At 43.0% G+C, this 18,753-nt stretch overlaps 1 protein-coding gene across 17 annotated transcripts in view; it reads left to right on the forward strand.

The window, feature by feature from the left end:
* POSTN (periostin) overlaps positions 1-18,753 on the forward strand; it is a 50,857-nt gene that overhangs the window by 21,831 nt on the left and 10,273 nt on the right. For 5 of the 17 annotated variants that reach the window (XM_034758581.1, XM_034758577.1, XM_034758580.1 and 2 more), the window contains exons 10-19: positions 609-757; positions 1,349-1,485; positions 2,550-2,680; positions 5,854-5,984; positions 6,168-6,270; positions 7,097-7,164; positions 8,915-8,960; positions 10,031-10,102; positions 14,842-14,904; positions 16,348-16,425. In XM_034758581.1, coding sequence (XP_034614472.1) covers positions 609-757; positions 1,349-1,485; positions 2,550-2,680; positions 5,854-5,984; positions 6,168-6,270; positions 7,097-7,164; positions 8,915-8,960; positions 10,031-10,102; positions 14,842-14,904; positions 16,348-16,425 — 978 coding nt within the window. The remainder of the gene's footprint in view (positions 1-608; positions 758-1,348; positions 1,486-2,549; positions 2,681-5,853; positions 5,985-6,167; positions 6,271-7,096; positions 7,165-8,914; positions 8,961-10,030; positions 10,103-14,841; positions 14,905-16,347; positions 16,426-18,753) is intronic. The other 12 variants (XM_034758586.1, XM_034758590.1, XM_034758591.1 and 9 more) reach the window with 5 other exon arrangements.

Below are 18,753 nucleotides of genomic sequence, written 5' to 3' on the forward strand. Positions count from 1 at the left end.
TGGGTAAGAACCTCACTTCTTCAGATGCAAGAAGTCTTGCATCTGAAGAAGTGAGGTTCTGACCCACGAAAGCTTAGGCTCCCAGTACTTCTGTTAGTCTCAAAGGTGCCACAGGACCCTCTGTTGCTTGTCACATATGTATGTGTCAATACACATTTGAATTAGTATTTGCACTAGGAGTGGCCACATGGCCCTTCTGAAAGCTCTTTGTGGATTTGGTAGTCATCCAATCAGAGATAAGAAACAGCTCCATATGACTTAGATGTCACAACACAGAGCGAATTACAAATGGTGAATACTCAAAGCAATAGTTACAACAAATATTTTACAAGTAATCTAGAGGTTAAAACATGCCTATACATAAAGCATCTGCCAAATATCTACTAAAGAATTAGAAGCCTGTTTACAGATCATTTGTAATCATAAAAAGGAGTTAATTTCATTTCGGTGAATCGTTTCCCAATTTTATTAAGTCTAAAATGATTGATCTAAAATGTAAACAATGCAAAAAGAACAAGTATTTTCATGATACTCAAACATAGTGTGTGCAGTGAACCGTACCTGAATGAAGGAATCATTTATACATTATTGTCTAAATGATTTGGTAGATGACACTTTGAGGATGGACCAACGCCTTCTTAAACTGATCATGCAAAACCACATTTTGAAAGTGAAAATTGGACTCAGTGAGCTCTACAATGGACAGAAGGTGGAGACCTTGGGAGGAAAACGACTCAGAATCTTTGTATACCGCACAGTAAGTGAATGAGAATTTCCAAATCCTGGGGCAGTGACTAATAAAATCTATCCAAAACCTGAAGCTGGAGAAGGATGGAGCTCACTCGAGAAGACAATACTATTGGTGTTTTAAGAGAACTCACCATTGAAAGTCAAAATTACCAACAGTTACCACACCACGGTACAGTAGAGATTTTGACATATTATGCAATTAAATTAAACTTTGGCTGAAATAGATGAATGAGTGGAAAACTAGAAAACTAGAAGATGGCTTCACAATTTGGCTTGAGATTAATAATAATAAAAATTTCTAGTTTCTGAACAACTAACAATTTTTTCAAGTGACACAAGTAATCAAGTTTCAAACTATTTACGTATTCATTTACCACATCGTTTGCTTCCTTTTGCACATTTTATTTGAAAAAGGAGGAACAAATAACTTGCCAATGAGAAGTTGGAGAAATTCTATTTTTAAATTGTAGAGGCTACAGAGGAGTTCATGTTTCAGGCTGATTACAAAAAATATGCTTCACTAATGTTGCCATGGCTGTGGCATGGACGCTGTGACTATAATGTCGTGTGGTTTGTCTTGTTTTTTCTTTTATATCAGGCTGTATGTATTGAAAATTCATGCATGGTAAGAGGCAGCAAAGAGGGAAGGAATGGTGTTATTCACATTTTCAGACAGATCATCAAACCAGCGGAAAAGTCACTGCGTGAAGTGTTGAAGAATGATAAGCGCTTTACGTAAGCAAAAGGTTTTCATAGCATAGAAATCTCTCTATGGACTGTGGTTATGTCTACACAAGAAATGCTACAGTGGCAGAGCACATACTATAGCACTGTAGTCAATCCACCTCTGTGAGAGGTGATAGTTAGGTCAATGAAAGAATTCTTCCATTGACCTAGTGGTTTCTATACCGGGGCTTAGGTCAGCTTAATTACATCTTTCAGCACATGACATTTTTCACAGCCCTGAGCAATGTAGTTAAACTGATCTAACTTTGTAGTCTAGACCAGCCCTCGATCAATATAGAGTAGAGCTGCTCTGAAAAATTAAATTTTGACAAAAAAATGCTAGGGGGGGAAATGGATTTCTTTCTCCATTTTCCATGCAGGTATATTTTATAATACCAGAATGGTACAGTGGTAATAGCTTTACATGGCCACGCATGCTCAGCTACTGGCAAGATGTTCACAGGGGCTGGGACAGTAGGGGAGCAGAGAGGATGTGTCTAGAGTGTTTTCAATAGGACTACTTCTCATGAGTAAGTGTGGCTACAGCCTGGGGCCTTAATTTTTCTCAAACCGTAATCCCTGTACACAACTTGCCTGTACACAGGGTATCCTGAGTACATACTCTAGTATCCCATTTAATGAAGTACTACTCCCTTGAACTCACTTATCTTACTATTATCTCCCTCTTCCCGTTTATCTACTGCCCCGGGAGCATACAGTCTTCCTCTCCTTCTACTTCTCCACTGGATTCTGTGCAATCTCATTTCTGACTGCTCCACTCCATGAATATTACTTGTATCAAGGTCACCAACATCCTCCTCTTCCTCTACTCCCTTCCTCTTCAGTCTAGCCATTGCTCTTGACACATTCAATGACTCACAACCTCCTCCATTCTCCCTCGTCCTTGAAATCATTGGGAATAATTGCAGAGTAAGATACTACACAGATGCTTAGAAGTGACAGGAACTAATTAAGCAAACTTTTGTGTGCTGATGTTGCCTTCAAAATTCCTTGTGTAAACAAGTCTTTAGGAACTGGACCATAACTTAATGTGTGCTTTTTTTCCTGATTAGCATATTCCTTAATCTGGTGAAAGAAGCCGATTTAGATGATGTTCTTTCACAACCTGGAGAATGGACTTTGTTTGTCCCAACTAATGAGGCCTTTAAAGGCTTGACGGATGAGGAAAAGGAAATACTGAGAAGTAAGTAGCACAAGAATATTAGAAATGTAATTAACTAGGGGTGAAATCCCACTGAAGTCTATGGGAAAGATCCCAATGACTTCAGTGGGGCAGGATTTCACCCTAAATGTTTAATGTGCCTGAAATCTGCATGCTTCATACTCCTAGGATCCACCAAAGACCCTGTCCCTGCAAGGAACTCTGTGTACCCCCAGGCAGGGCCGGCTCCAGGCACCAGCCTACGAAGCATGTTCTTGGGGTGGCACCTGGAGAGGGGCGGCACTCCGGCTGGCCGGGGAGAGCGGAGCCGCGACCGGGCTCGCAGCCCTCCCCCCGGCGCTCCCGCCGGCCGGGAAGAGTGGGTCAGCTCTCCCCCCGGTGCTCCGGCTGGCCAAGGAGAGCAGGCCCGCGGCCGGGCTCTCCGCCCTCCTCCCGGCGCTCCGGCCAGTCGGGGAGAGCAGGCCCGCGGCCGGGCTCTCCGCACTCCCTGCGGCGCTCTGGCCAGGAGAGCGGGGCCCCGGCCGGGCTCGCCGCCCTCCCCTGCCACGCTCCCCGCCGGGGGGGGCGGCGGGAGGCTTTTTTGCCTGGGGCGGCAAAAAAGCCAGAGCCAGCCCTGCCCCCAGGCAACGGGATCAGAGTTTATAAGCTGGCATCCCTCCTTTTCTTTCCTTTCTCTTCCCCTGCCTCCAGCACAGCCATCTCTGCCCTCACCCTGCTATTAGAAAAGTATATCTTCACTGGATCCTTGCTACTTTTGCTACTTATAACACAATACTTTGCATTTATATAACAACTTTCAAACATGGCTCTCATGGCACTTAAAGTAGCTTTTTCAAACCCCACAAGGGATGTACACTGCTCACTTCAAACACTACTGCAGTTGGGTGCATTGTGGCAGGGTACAAAGACTTTGACCACTTTGTACCTCCCTGGGCAAAGGCCAGAAACGGGTCCAGTCCCCTCACTTTACATACTGGAATTCAGCAATGATACCAGGGTTAATATCTCATATCCTATGGAAAGTTCTAGAGGATCTTTAATGAGTGAAAAGAATAAAGATCAGAGCCATAGTGTAAAGCTGTGTCAATCAATTACACCCCATTCTACATCTCCAATCATTCTGTCACTTACTCATCCAATTGCTTCAGTTAAGAGCTACACCATAACTTATTATTATTTGCCTCAAAGGCTGAACTATTCCACAGGAACAAATCTACTTTGTCATGTCCCTCTAAATTCATTAGAGAGATAAAGTGGGTGAAGTAATATCTTTTTATTGGACCCACTTCTGTTGGTGAGAGAGAGGAGCTTTCTGGCTACACAGATTGTTTAGCATAAGCAGTTAACACATCTTGCAAGGGACCATTCAAGGTTAAGTGGCTGATTAACACGTCTCCAGTCATAAGGAGGAAGGGAAAAAAAGCTGGTGGGTAGGAGGGAGGTTACGTGCGTTATAGATTGTTATAATAAGCCTTAAATCCAGTGTCTCAATTCAGTCCATTGGAATCCAGCAACGTTATGAATTTAAGCTCTCGGGCTCATCTTTTGAAGGTGTTGTGCAGGTTTCCTTTGAGGATGAGGACTTAAATGTCAGATATACAGTGATCACTTCATGAAAAGTGTTGATCCAAGGCATAGACGACTCGTGCCTCTCAATACTGGGGCGGCACAATCTAAAGGGAAGGACATGTGACCACCCCACGTCTCACCTCTGCCCAGCGACCTCCCCGCCCTGTGCCCAGCCTGGGGCTGCTGCGCTCTCTCTGCCCCACCAGACTTACTTGCAGGAGGGAGGCGCTGTCCTTCTCCCGCTGCGCCTCCCCTCCCCCATACGTTTGGCCATTCTCCCTGCTGGCAGCTGGGCCCAGGTGGGGAGTGGGAGGGAGCTGCTTCTCACACTGGCTGAAAATGGCCTCTCTGGGTTGGTGATTCTGTGCAGCACAGCGGCTGCCTGAGAGAGAGCCTGACTGGGGTGGTGGCTTGCCTCACTCCACCCTCTCTGTTCTTCGCCCCAGCCTGGCTGCCGGGGACAGCAGCAGAGCGAGCCAGAGCCCCACCTCCCCCCATCCCTGGCAGCTGGGCATAGGAGGCAGGGCCGGCTCTAGGCACCAGCAAAAGAAGCTGGGGCTTGGGGCGGCACATTTTTAGGGGCGGCATGGCCGGCGCCAGAATGCCTCCCCTAAAAATGTGCCCCGTCTGCCCTAGCTCACCTCCGCTGCTGCCGCTCGCACGCCGCTCGCACGCCGCTGCTCGCCCTCCCTCCCAGGCTCTCATCACCTATTGATGGGAGTGGGTCGCCTGTCAGTTTAGTTAATCCACCTCCCCAGGAGGCAGCAGCTACGTGGAAGGGAGAATTTTCCCAGGACTTAGGTTGATTTAATTGCACTGCTCAGGGGTGTGGATTTTTCACACTCCTGAGTAATATAGTTATACCAACCTAATTTCCTACAGTAGACCAGGCCTAAGCTCAAAAGCTTGTCTCTCTCACCAACAGAAGTTGGCCCAATAAAAGATATTAACTCAACTACCTTGTCTCTCTAATATCCTGGGATCAACATTGCTACAGCAACAGTGCATATAACAATCTAAGTCCATTGTCACTCTCTTTAATTCACTACTTAACTTTTCACCCAGCATTTACTTCTCCTATTTTCTGCCATTATTTTCACTCTGAGAATTCATATAAAGCCTGGATCCCATTGGATTTTTTAAATGGCTTAGCTTTCTGAATTTGTTTAATATACTGCAGACTGTTCGATATGATCTCATTCTAGCCATAGTGGGCTTGGGACACCATTACACTGTTGTCTGGTAGATGCTTTTTTATGGGATTTAAGTAAGAGGAGATCAGACAAGTATTTAAGGACTGGAGAATTTATAGCTGTGATTTTTCAAAGCAAGTGAATAGGAGCAAAATGCTGAACACTTTTCTGTTGTATTCTATATAGGATCTAATACACCCTCATCACTGTATTTTTTCTTAGTGCCTTCTCATTAAGCAATGTGACTAACATTTGGTCACATCTGGTTCATGCTCTCGCTCATCCTCTTCCTAGGGGAAGAATGGTATGTGCTTTTGAATATGTCAGGCCGTGTGTCAGTCTAAGCAGTGATCTTATTCAAGCATCATTCCATGAGTCCTTGGTATCTTTACAAATGAACTAACCAGTACCAATTAATGGCTATTTTTATAGGGGACAAAAACGCTCTCAGGACTATTCTTCTTTATCACCTGACAAAAGGAATTTACATTGGAAGTGGTTTTGAACCTGGTGTGACAAACATTCTCAAAACTATCCAAGGAAGCAAACTGCACTTGAAAACAGTAAGTACTAAAAAAACATGATACTCCCTCTAATAGGGAATTGGCATCTCAAGTCCATATATTAAATAGTGTATATTACAGAAAGATGTGTACTTGAACAGTAATAAACCACCGTAGTAAGACTAAACTTTTTTGGAAACGTACATGTTCAGTATCTTGAGTTCTCTTTTCGTTGTTTGTTAGGTAAATGACACACTTCTGGTGAATGAACTGAAATCAAAAGAATCTGATCTCATGGCAACTAATGGTGTTATTCATGTTATAGATCAACTCTTGTATCCAGTAGGTGAGTATTGGCTTAATGCAGGGAGTAAATATATAGAAAACCTCTATCTACCTCTTCTCAGACATGTCTAAGCCTATGCAAAGAGTTAGCAGTACTCTATGTTTTTGTGTCTTTTAAAAAAAATCACTACTTTTATAATTACACAATGCAGAAAAGCAAATAAGAATCGGTTTTTGGACAACCCTTGCCTGGTGCTGTGGTAGTTTCTTAATTGTGAGAATACCTGAGGCTCAGCGCTTAATTTGTAATGAAAGAGGTGCCAGGGCTCAGGCAATTAGGTGCTGGGGTTCAAGCAAGTTTTTTTACATTCAAAACTGATGCCGCAAGTCCAGATGTGTGGGGGCTATGAACTGCCAAGCCCAGCAGTGCCGGGGCTCAGCTTTGGCAAACCCTGGCACAAATTAAACACTGCTGAGGCTTATAGTAGGATACAAGATGACACAGACTATGTACCCAATAGGAGAGAGATTTGGACTCCATGTCCATGGTAATCAAAATCCCTTCAGATTGCTAAGAACAATGAGAGAAGGAAATAATTACAGTTAAAGATGTCAGATGTACAGGAATACTGTTTCTTCACAGGGTTTTTAGTCTTACTAATAGCAAGCTGCCTTTACCATTATTAAAATTGACATATTTAAAATTGACATTTTTATTCATTACTGGGCTTCAGATTGTGTCATTTAATTATAAATTCAAATCTGAACGCTTATTATGAACCTCAAGAAATGCCTTCAGTTCAGAACAGTGCAGTCCTTGGCAGCGATCAACGGAAGATCTTTACAACGGTTTCCTTTTCCCAAAATATTTGCATTCCTTTTTGCAGATGTACCTGTTGGAAATGATCAGTTGCTCACCATCCTTAATAAGATGATTAAATACATTCAAATTAAGGTACTTTTTTAAATAAAGGTTTGATTGTTTATGCTTTTAGCCATGTATATGCAAACAGAAGAGTTCCCTCCACCAGTATTTCTTCAATGAAAAACATTTAATCTGACTGATAGAGCCCTGTTTGTTCTAGAACAAGGATCTACTTTCCATAGAGTCATCCCATGAGCCATTATATTCACTGTCAAATGAAACTCGTAAATACCAGATTAAACAAATATCCTGCCAAGTATCTTTGGTTACAGTACATTTGAACACACTGAAGTCTCTGACACACTCTGGACCAGATTCAGATTCCTGTTGTGGTTATATTCCACCCCTCCAGCAGCATAAACCAGTTCTAAAGCCAGATGGCTCTAAAATGAGGATTTCCCTCTCTGCAATAGTGGATTATGCCTGGGCCTATGGGGCTCATGCCCAGGGGCCCTGGCCAAGATGGGCCACCCCCCCCAGGAGCTCCAGAACCTGGGTAGAAGTGTGGGGGGGCTCCTACACTGGAACTGTGGCCCCGCCCCCTCTTCTCCTTTTTCCCCCAGAACCCCACCCACTGGCCAGGACAGAAGCCAAAGCTGGGCCATGGTAAGAGACTCCCAGGGAGTCAGGGCCGCCATGGGGAGCCCCGGACCCTCCGCCTGCCCTAGACAGGGGTCAGGGTGCCCATGAGCAGCCCCTGACCCGTGTTCCCATCCCCAGGGCACCCACCAGGGACGGGGGCTCTGGTCGGGCATCCTGCCCTCTCCCTGGGACCTGCAGACACACTCTGCAGGAGAGGAGGCCCGGTCCTGGCTGAGAGGCACTGTGGGAGGCCCCGGGAAGGTCACAGGCAGTGAGGAGCCGGGCAGGGAGGGCTCTTCTGGCACAGCGCCCATTGCTACTGGCCTGGCCTCCGCAGCCGCCACATTCTGCCCAGGTTCGCTCAGTGTCTGAGCCCAGTTCCCGCTGCCAGGCTGCCCCTGCTGGGTCCTTCCTGCTCCCGGTGACAGGCTGCCCCTTCTGCTGCCTGGGCTTTGTGCCCGAGGCATCACCCACGTGCGGCAATGCTCCTCCTGTCACCTCTGGCCCAAGGCTGCTGTTTGGGGAGGGGCAACGCCCCCCTGCTACCCTCCAAAACTACCGCCACCTTGTGCCTGCTCAAAGCCACTACACCCATATTAAAAAGTGGGCAGGCATGCCCCTCCCATTTTTAAAAGTATGGAGGGGCCACGGCACACCTGGCCTGCCCAGTTCTGGCACCCCGGGGCCCCCAGGGTGTGGGGGGACCAGATGTTCTTTGTGCCCAGGGCCCCAATAAATCTTAATCTGCCTCTGCCTCGCTGGGAGAAACCCGTCGCCTCTGCCACCACACACACCAGCCCCAGCATAAATCGGGGGGCAAAAGGAGGCATGGTCGAGGCACCGCTAGAAGGGAGCTCAGAGGTTTGGCCCTTCCACAGAGGTGGGCAGAAATGGGCAGACCATTATGGTGCACTAAGCTGTAGAATTTTTAGAGGGTGTAGCAATTATCACTCTTGTGTGTCCTCTGCCAACACCCCTCATGGTCTGTACAACCAGGGGCTAGAGCCTTGCACACCCTCATGTCTCCAATACTACTGTGGCATAGGGTCTGATCCAATGCCTAAGGAAATTCAATGTGGATCTTGCCCATGATCTCAGTGGGCTTTGGATCTGGTACATACAATATTTAATGCATTAAAAAGTAAGTTTTTATTGTAAAAGTCCTTATACGTTTGCTGGATTTGTTCTTTATTTATAGTTTATTCGTGGCAGCCGCTTCCAAGAGATCCCCCTGACATTTTTCAGTAAGTTAATTTGGAATATTTCCAGATACATTTGGTGATATTGCTTTTAAAAACTGTTGCCATTGCAGATTGAAAAGCATTTTTCAATTAAAAAGAAAGTCATCGCTATGAAATTAGGCCATTCTCATGGCATATGGATGAAGGGTACTACGAAGACACAGATTTGTCTTTATCATGATACCCAATGCAGTATTTTCATATTTCACATCTGTGATGGGGAACATCGTGGAAGGAAGCCGTTTAAATTCCTCGGGCTACAGTGGTGGGAAAAAAGTCCTCGTTTAGCTTTCAGCCATAGCCCAGTGTTAGGGGCAGTGCAGAGCCATATTGCTTCAAAGAAGTGGCTGAAGACAGCATTGACCTGTGAGCTCTCTAGTGTAGCCATAGCCCAAGGCTCTGGTGCCGCAAAGGCTTATGCATGTTAGACTTTGGCACATGCCTACGTCTTTGCAGGACTGGAGCCTAAGATTCTAGCTAGATCTAGAGAACACTGCATTGGGCTTAAGAGAATTCTGAACTGATAAGCTGACGTTCAGATTCAGTTCTCAGAATGACATGAGTCGATGCTGTTTGTTTTTTGTCTCCCTATCACCCGTGCTGTCTCCTGGAAAAAAAATATAAAATTCCAATTTTTAAAAAAATGTTAGAGAATTGTAGGAGTCTCTGCTTTCCATTGTTTATCTTCTGTTGCCATGGAGCTGACATTTTCAGGAGATACAAACAAAGGTAAATGGCATATTTGTCTAGTCCAACACTATAATCCCCAAGCCTAGAACACTATTGGTGCTATACAAACAATAAAACCTATTAATATATTTAGTTGATTTTTCTGTTGAATAGTTTCCTTCTGTGCATAACGTGTATAATGTCACAGCTTAATCTAGGTTCTTACTCTGGATCTCTAAAAAAGTCCTTTTTTGCATACAGTACTTCACACTGATTTTACCTGATTCCTTATAGCCACACCAAGTCTGAAAGAGCCATCCTATAAAGAGATCATAAGAAAGAAACAACTTTGTTTGGATGCTTTTATGTAACTGTGCTTCATATTCCACTTTCTGTACTTTCAGCATCTAAATTTAAAGTGAAGCCAAATATTAAAGTGATTGAAGGCAGCCTCCAGCCCATCACCAGAAAAGAGGGTAAAACTGGCTCCTTTTCAGCTTGAAATACATTGATGTAATAAGATTAATTTTGGAACAGAACAAATCCAGGTTTCCACATGTTGCTTGAAAAGCAGAGATAACAACTAGAAGTGGCCAAACTTTTCTGAACAAAAAGATCTTTCTTAAAAGGCCTGTTTTCTAAAGTAATTTTTGTCATGGGAAATGGCTTGCATTTTAATTAAAACAAAAAACCAAATTGTGCCTTGTTTCAAAGATTTGTTGGGTTATTTTAAGTACCAAAAACGTTACTCGGTTTTCAGTAAATGAAAAAAAACAACTGACATTTTCAATAGTGTTTTGGTTAACATTTTTAAAAATGGGACATTGAACAAAAAATGGTAATTAGCACCCACTGACAGCCAAGCTCCCTCCTCCCCCCCCAGCACTTCCTGTCTGCTGGCGGCCCCACTGATCAACTCCGCCCCCTCCCTCCGAGTGCCTCCTGCACACCACAGAACAGCTGGGAGGGAGGGAGGAGCGGGGATGGGGAGCACTCCGGGGAGGTGGTGGAAAGAGGTGGGGCAGGGGTGAGAAGAGGCAGTGGGGCCTTGGGGGAAGAGGTGGGGCAGGGATAGGAAGAGGCATGGTGCGAGCAGAGGCTTGGGGGAAGGGCGAGCCTGGGTGGAGGGGCGGTCGTGTACCCCTGGGTAGAGAGGAAGTCAGCACCTCTGGATGGTGGGACCAAAGAAATTGGGATAGAAATCTTGGAAGGGATTTTCAAAAGCATTCAATGTTGACCTAACTCTGCTACTACTGAACTCCAAGGTAAAACTCCCATTGAGTTCATTGGAAGCAGAATGAAGCCAACACCGAGTACTCTTGAAAGTCTCATGACTCTCATCCCTACTGGATAAATTCTATAAAAGAATAAAAAATCTTCAGTCATTTAAATGCTGCCTCGTGAACTTGGTACATAAGGCAGAACACAGTTACGCTGCTTCCTTAGGCACCCAGCACATCACTTGGAAGCCCCGATGTCCCACTGGAATGTTCTGAAGGGAATTTACTGAAGTCAAACCCAGCAAAGAAGGGATTAAATAAATGCTTGTAAAGTTTTTATCAAGGTTATTATCCGTTGTTGAGGGGGTTTCTTCCCAACATGAAGGTTGTGATCTTGCTTATTCCACAGTTAATGACAATGTGAAATGGCATGAGTTGATACTTTCTGATGCACGGGTCAGAGCCATTCACCAAAGCAAGATGAAATAACAGTACAAATAGTGAGCATTGACTAGTCACTTCATCCAGCCAACTATCACTGGGTGGCAAATCAGTAATCCTACCTCTGGCTATACCTCAGTGCATGCTTTTTGTTTGCCAGTATTCTGACTCCGACCATATTCTCACCATTGAGTCTCACTCCTGGGGAAGCCAGTTTTGGCTCTCGTGGCTTGCCAGCAGCAGCTGCAACAGTCCCCAAAAGACACAAATGCCTGCAACTGCCATTAAAAAAATCTCCCAAAGTTGCCAAAATGTTATTTTTTTCTAGCTATGGCAGCCAGTCATAGACAGATCATAGTGCTAGAGCAGTGTTTCCCAAACTTGGGACACAGCTTGTTTAGGGAAAGCCCCTGGTGGGCTGGGCCGGTTTGTTTACCTGCCACGTCCACAGGTTCGGCCGATCGCGGCTCCCACTGGGTCAGTACTTCCCTCGGCCCACGCCACTTCCAGCAGCTCCCATTGGCCTGGAGAGGCGAACCGCAGCCAGTGGAAGCCACGACCTGCGGACGCGGCAGGTAAACAAACTGGCCCGGCCCGCCAGAGACTTTCCCTAAACAAGTGGCATCCCAAGTTTGGGAAACACTGTGCTAGAGGAAGATTTAGTGAAAATAAATACTCTTCCAAAGTCTCTTCAGAGGGTAGGGTGCCCAGTCCTTCTCTGTATTGGCAATACCTCCCAGCTTTGTGTCATCCGCAGACTTCATTAGCACATTCCCACTTTTTGTGCCAAGGTCAGTAATAAAAAGATTAAATAAGGTTGGTCCCAAAACCGATCCCTGAGGAACTCCACTAGTAACCTCCCTCCAGCCTGACAATTCACCTTTCAGTACAGCCTGTTGTAGTCTCCCCGTTAACCAGTTCCTTATCCACCTTTTGATTTTCATATTGATCCCCATCTTTTCCAATTTAGCTAATAATTCCCCAGGTGGAACCGTATCAAATGACTTACTGAAATCGAGGTAAATTAGATCCACTGCATTTCCTTTGTCTAAAAAATCTGTTACCTTCTCAAGGAAGGAAATCAGGTTGGTTTGGCATGATCTACCTTTTGTAAAACCATGTTGTATTTTGTCCCAGTTACCATTGAGCTCAATGTCCTTGACTACTTTTTCCTTCAAAATTTTTTCCAAGACCTTGCATACTACAGATGTCAAACTGACAGGCCTGTAGTTGCCCAGATTTTTCCCTTCCTTAAAGATAGGAACTATGTTAGCAATTCTCCAGTCATATGGTACAACCCCTGAGTTTACAGATTCATTAAAATTCTTGCTAATGGGCTTGCAATTTCATGTGCCAGTTCCTTTAATATTCTTGGATGAAGATTATCTGGGACCCCTGATTTTGTCCCATTAAGCTGTTCGAGTTTGGCTTCTACCTCGGATGTAGTAATATCTACCTCCCTATCCTCATTCCTATTTGTCCCTAAGCTCCTCATTAGCCTCATTAAAGACTGAGGCAAAGAATTTGTTTAGATATTGGGCCATGCCTAGATTATCCTTAACCCTTAACCTTCACTCCATCCTCAGTGTTTAGCGGTCCCACTTCTTCTTTCTTTGTTTTCTTCTTATTTATATGGCTATAGAACCTTTTACTATTGGTTTTAATTCCCTTTGCAAGGTCCAACTGTACATGGCTTTTGGCCTTTCTCACTTTATCCCTACATGTTCTGACCTCAATAAGGTAGCTTTCCTTGCTGATCACTCCCATCTTCCATTCCTTGTAGGCTTTCTGCTTTTTCTTAATCACCTCTCTGAGATGCTTGCTCATCGAGCTTGGTCTACAACTCATGCCTATGAATTTTTTCCCCTTTCTTTGGGATGCAGGCTTCTGCAACTTTGACTTGAAGTAATTCCAGGCTTCCTCCACCTTTACATCCCCGAGTTCTTCAGTCCAATCCACTTCCCTAACTAATTTCCTTAATTCTTTAAAGTTAGCCCTTTTGAAATCAAAAACTCTAGTCACAGATCTATTTTTGTTTATCCTTCCATTTAGTTTAAACTGAATAGCTCATGATCACTCGAACCAAGGTTGTCCCCTACAACCATTTCTTCTATGAGGTACTCACTACTCACCAAAACCAAATGTAAAATGGCATCCCCTCTTGTTGGTTCTTCAACTACTTGGTGAAGGAATCCATCAGCTATCGCATCTAAGAAAATCTGAGCCCTATTATTATTACTAGCACTTGCCCTCCAGTCTATATCTGGGAAGTTGAAGTCTCCCATGATCACCCAATTCCCATTAGTATTTACTTCATTAAAAAGGTGTCTATCCATATCTAAATCGGATCCCGGTGGTCTATAGCACACCCCAAGCACTATCTCAGGGGAGGCTCTAGTAGCTTTCTTCCCCAATGTGATTTTTGCCCAGACAGACTCTGTCTTATCCATTCTGAGGAATGGAAAACCTGTCATATGAAAGGAGACTCAAAGAGCTTGGCTTGTTTAGCCTAACCAAAAGAAGGCTGAGGGGAGATATGATTGCTCTCTATAAATATATCAGAGGAATAAATACCAGGGAGGGAGAGGAATTATTTAAGATCAGTACCAATGTGGACACAAGAACAAATGGATATAAACTGACTATCAGGAAATTTAGACTTGAAATTAGATGAAGGTTTCTAACCATCAGAGGAGTGAAGTTCTGGAATAGCCTTCCAAAGGGAGTAGTGGGGACAAAAGATATATCTGGCTTCAAGACTAAGCTTGATAAGTTTATGGAGGGGATGGTATAATGGAATAGCCTAATTTTGGCAATTAATTCGTCTTTGACTACTAGTGGTAAATATACCCAATGGTTTGTGATGGAATGTTAGATGGGGTGGGATCTAAGTTACTACAGAGAATTCTTTCCTGGGTGTCTGGCTGGTGAGTCTTGCCCACATGCTCAGGGTTTAGCGGATTGCCATATTTGGGGTCGGGAAGGAATTTTCCTCCAGGGCAGATTGGCAGAAGCCCTGGGGTTTTTTTGCCTTCCTCTGCAGCATGGGGCACGGGTGACTTGCTGGAAGATTCTCTGCACCTTGAAGTCTTTAAACAATGATTTGAGGACTTCAATGGCTCAGACACAGGTTTGATACAGGAGTGGGTGGGTGAGATTCTGTGGCCTGCATTGTGCAGAACGTCAGACTAGCTGATCATAAGGTCAGAAGGGACCATTAAAGTCTATGAATCTATGAATCTATAACCCATCCTGAACTAAGTAGAAGAGTACTGCTTTATGCAACCCTCTGTGTGCCACATATTTCTATTGCACTAGTCTGACAAAAAACAAAGCAGATTAAGGTTAAAAGGAGCAGGGTTTTAAAAACCACCACATCATTTTATGAATAATTGTATTGAGTTGTGTGATTAAATTCTATTACATTGTGTTATTAAGTACTTGTATAATATGCCCGCAATTAAAATGAAAAAATTCCTCTAAATTTAAAGCAGCAACAACTGAGCATTGCTGTTATTGATGTGGTCACTAAAATATATATGTATGTTTATCAGAAAAACCAGGTAGAAAAATCACGAAAGTAGTTGGTGGTGCAACAATTCGAAAAGTTACTCAAGGTAGGATTTATAAATAGAGCTATATGTTTTGTGATGCACCAGTGTGCTCTAGATTGAGGTTCATTTAGCTAGTTATTTAACTAGCTAAAAGCTAATCTAGGACCCTGTGCATCGCCTCCTATTGCAACATATAGGAGGTCCAGCAAGTCTGGACTTTATTGTTTTAACCACTTGACAATAAACCAACCTGTATGAAAACACAATGTCAGGTTAATCCTGATTAATAATCATAAAAAAAAAACCTTCTTATGGAGTCAACTTCTATGGAAGGTCAACTAAAAAAAAAAAAAAAAGTGACTGTTATAAAAACAACGAAGAGTCCGGTGGCACCTTAAAAACTAACAGATTTATTTGGGCATAAGCTTGTTAGTCATTAAGGTGCCACTGGACTCCTTGTTGTTTTTGTGGATACAGACTAACATGGCTACTCCTCTGATATCTGTTACAAAGAGAGGAATTGTACAATAAATGTCCGCTAATAAGGTTACGGACTATATCATGCTATTATCACCGAAAACAGAGTAAGGGGAGGTGCAAAACCACATCTCTCTCTTGGGAACACCCTAATACTCTGTAAAGAAACTGCACTGATGTTGTGTTTTAAACTCAGTCATGCATTACTCAACTGCTGCCTTACAATTGGAGATGAGTCTGAGCCAGACACTCAAACTCTGCCTCCGTGAATCAGACTTTGGGGCCTGGTTCTTTGCTGTCTTAAATAATGTATAGTTATTGTCATCAATATAAAATGGCTTTAAAATACTAAGTGATTGGCATGAGGATCTATGGGCACCTCACTCCTTGAGCTGCAAAGACAATAGTCACCCGCACAAGTCCCCACAGGCTGCTCCATTGGCCTCCACTATGGTTCTGCTTGAGATATGCTACCATTGGCTGCACAGTGGCAGCTGCAGAGAAATCCTAAAAGGAGGTAAGGTTGATTGAAGCAGAACTAACTGGGTATCTGAGTGGTTAGCAGGAGACAGTGCCATGAAGAGAGTCAGGAGTCCACCTCCCAAATCTTCACAGAGCTTGTTCCATGCAGAGCTCTGGTGGAGAAGCATCTGTAGGGTTCCAAGGAGTGGGGACAATGTCAAAGAGATGTGTCCCAATTTATACCCAGGATGGCAGATTCCGAGGAAATGATTTTGCCACAGACAGGACGCAGGCTAGTCAACAAATTTTTAAATTCCCAATATACAACAGGCTGAGGGATATTATAACTCCAACTGGTGTGAGAGAGAAAATGCAAGATTATACAGTTGTTCTCATGAATGGATACACTTAGTTTTATTTTCTCATATAAATCTCTGGCATTATACAAATGTATTATTATAACAATAAATAATCAGAACGGAATATTATATGTTATGGTTTTTATGTGTAGGGTGTTAATGCCTTTTCTACCTTAGCTGTTTTGAATATTATATATGTTTTTTCCAGGCACGAGAATAATCGAAGGTGAACCAGAATCAAAATTGTTTAGAGAAGGCGAGACAATAACTAAAGTGATTCATGGAGGTGAATAAACTTTCAGTGGCTAGACTTTATTAGTCAAAGTACTTATGGAAGATTTATAGTTCCAAGTCAGGTTTTATTTCAATGAAAAGCCATGTGGATTTTTATGAGTCATCGGATTTGCTTTTATTATTTCATTCAGGAAATATAGTAGCATTTCATTCCTACTTGTTACAGATTTTTCCTAACTCTTCTCAAACACACTGTATTTGATGTTATGATTCCAGCACTTTACATGCTGGGTTGCCATCTGTCTCAATTTAATTGTGTTTGGTAGCTGTTGTCCTGCCTTCTAAAGTGCAGTGGGTAGACATGTGATAGAAAGTGAACATGTGTTGACATAGAGGTGAATCTTAGAAGCGTAGGACTGGAAAGGACCTCAATAGGTCATCTAGTCCAGCCCCCTCTACTCAAAGCAGAAGTAATAACTAGATTGCTCCTAATGGGTGTTCGTCTAATTTGTTCTTAAAAACCTCCAGTGATGGTGATTCCACAATCTCCCTAGGCAATTTCTTCCAGTGCTTAATTACCCAGACAGTTAGGAAGTTTTTCCTAATGTCCAACCTGACTGCCCTTGCTGCAATTAAAGCCCATTGCTTCTTCTCCTATCGTCAGAGGTTAACAAGAACAATTTTTCGCCCTCCTACTTGTAACAAACTTTATGTACTTGAAAACAGTTATCATGTCGCCCTCAATCATCTCTTCTCCAGCCAAACAAAAAACAAACTCAGTTTTTTAAATCTTTCCTCATAGGTCATGTTTTCTTAACCTTTAATCCAATTTGTCCACATCTTTCCTGATGGTGCACAAAACTGTATACAATACTCTAGCTGAGGTCTTATCAGCATGGAATAGAGTAGAAGAATTACTTCTCATGTCTTGCTTACAACATTCTTGCTAATACATCCCAGAATGATGTTCATTTTTTTGCAACAGTGTTACACTATTGACTCATATTTATCCTGAAATCCACTATAATTCTCAAATCCCTTTCCACAGTACTCCTTTCTAAGCAGTAATTTCCCATTTTGTATGTGTTCCTTCCTAAGTAGAGTACTGTGCATTTGTCTTTATTGAATTTAATCCTATTTACTTCAGACCATTTCTCCAGTTTGTCCAGATCATTTGAAATTTTAATCTTATCCTCCAAAGCACTTGCAACCCTTCCCAGCTTGATATCATCTGCAAACTTTATAAGTATACTCTCTAAGCAATTATCTTATAATTTATGAAGATATTTAACATAACCAGAACCAGGACTGATCCCTGCGGGACCCCACTCTATATGCCCTTCCAGCTTGACTATGAACCACTGATAACTACTCTCTGGGAATGGTTTTCCAACCAGTTATGCACCCACCTTACAGTAGCTCCATCTTGGCTATATTTCCCTAGTTCGTTTATGGGAAGGTCATGTGAGACAGTATCAAAAGCCTTACTAAAGTCAAGATATACCACATCTACCACTTCTTCCCTATCCACAAGGCTTATTACTCTGTCAAAGAAAGCTATTAGGTTGGTTTGACACAACTTGTTCTTGACATATCCACATACTTGTCACCTTATTATCTTCTAGAGATGTTTTCAAATTGATTGCTTAATTATTTGCTCCATTATCTTTCCGGGTATTAAAGTTAAGCTGACTGGTCTGTAATTCCCCGGGTTGTCTTTTTCCCCTTTTTTATAGATTGGCACTATATTCGCCCTCTTGCTGTCCTCTGGAATCTCTCCCATCTTCCATGATCTTTTGAAGATAATCACTAATGGCTCAGATATCTCCTCAGTCAGTTGGTTGAATACTATAGGGTGTATTTCATCAGACCATGCCAACTTGAAGACGTCTAACTTGTCTAAGTAAATTTTAACTTGTTCTTTCCCTATTTCACCCTCAGAGCCTACCTCATTTTCACTATGTTTGACATCCGATTGCCACTAACCTTTTTGGTGAAAACTGAAACAAAAAAAAGGCATTTAGCACTTCCCATTTTCTGTTATTGTTTCACGCCCCCATCATTGAGTAATAGGTCTATCCTCTCCTTGATCTTCTTCTTGCTTCTAATGTATTTGTAGAATGTTTTCTTGTTACCCTTTATGTCTCTAGCTAGTTTAATCTCATTTTGTGCCTTGACTTTTCTAATTTTGTCTTTACATGTTTGTGGTGTTTGTTTATATGCATCCTTCAGAAGGATGCATATAAACAAATTAGACCTAATTTCCACTTTTTGTAGGACTTTTTTTAAGTTTAAGATAATTGAAAATCTCCTGGTTAAGCCAGGGTCATCTCTTGCCATATTTCCTATCTTTCCTATGCTGTGGGATAGTTTGCTCTAG

This window comes from Trachemys scripta, chromosome 1, assembly GCF_013100865.1.
Source record: "Trachemys scripta elegans isolate TJP31775 chromosome 1, CAS_Tse_1.0, whole genome shotgun sequence".
Taxonomy (NCBI): Eukaryota; Metazoa; Chordata; order Testudines; family Emydidae; genus Trachemys; species Trachemys scripta.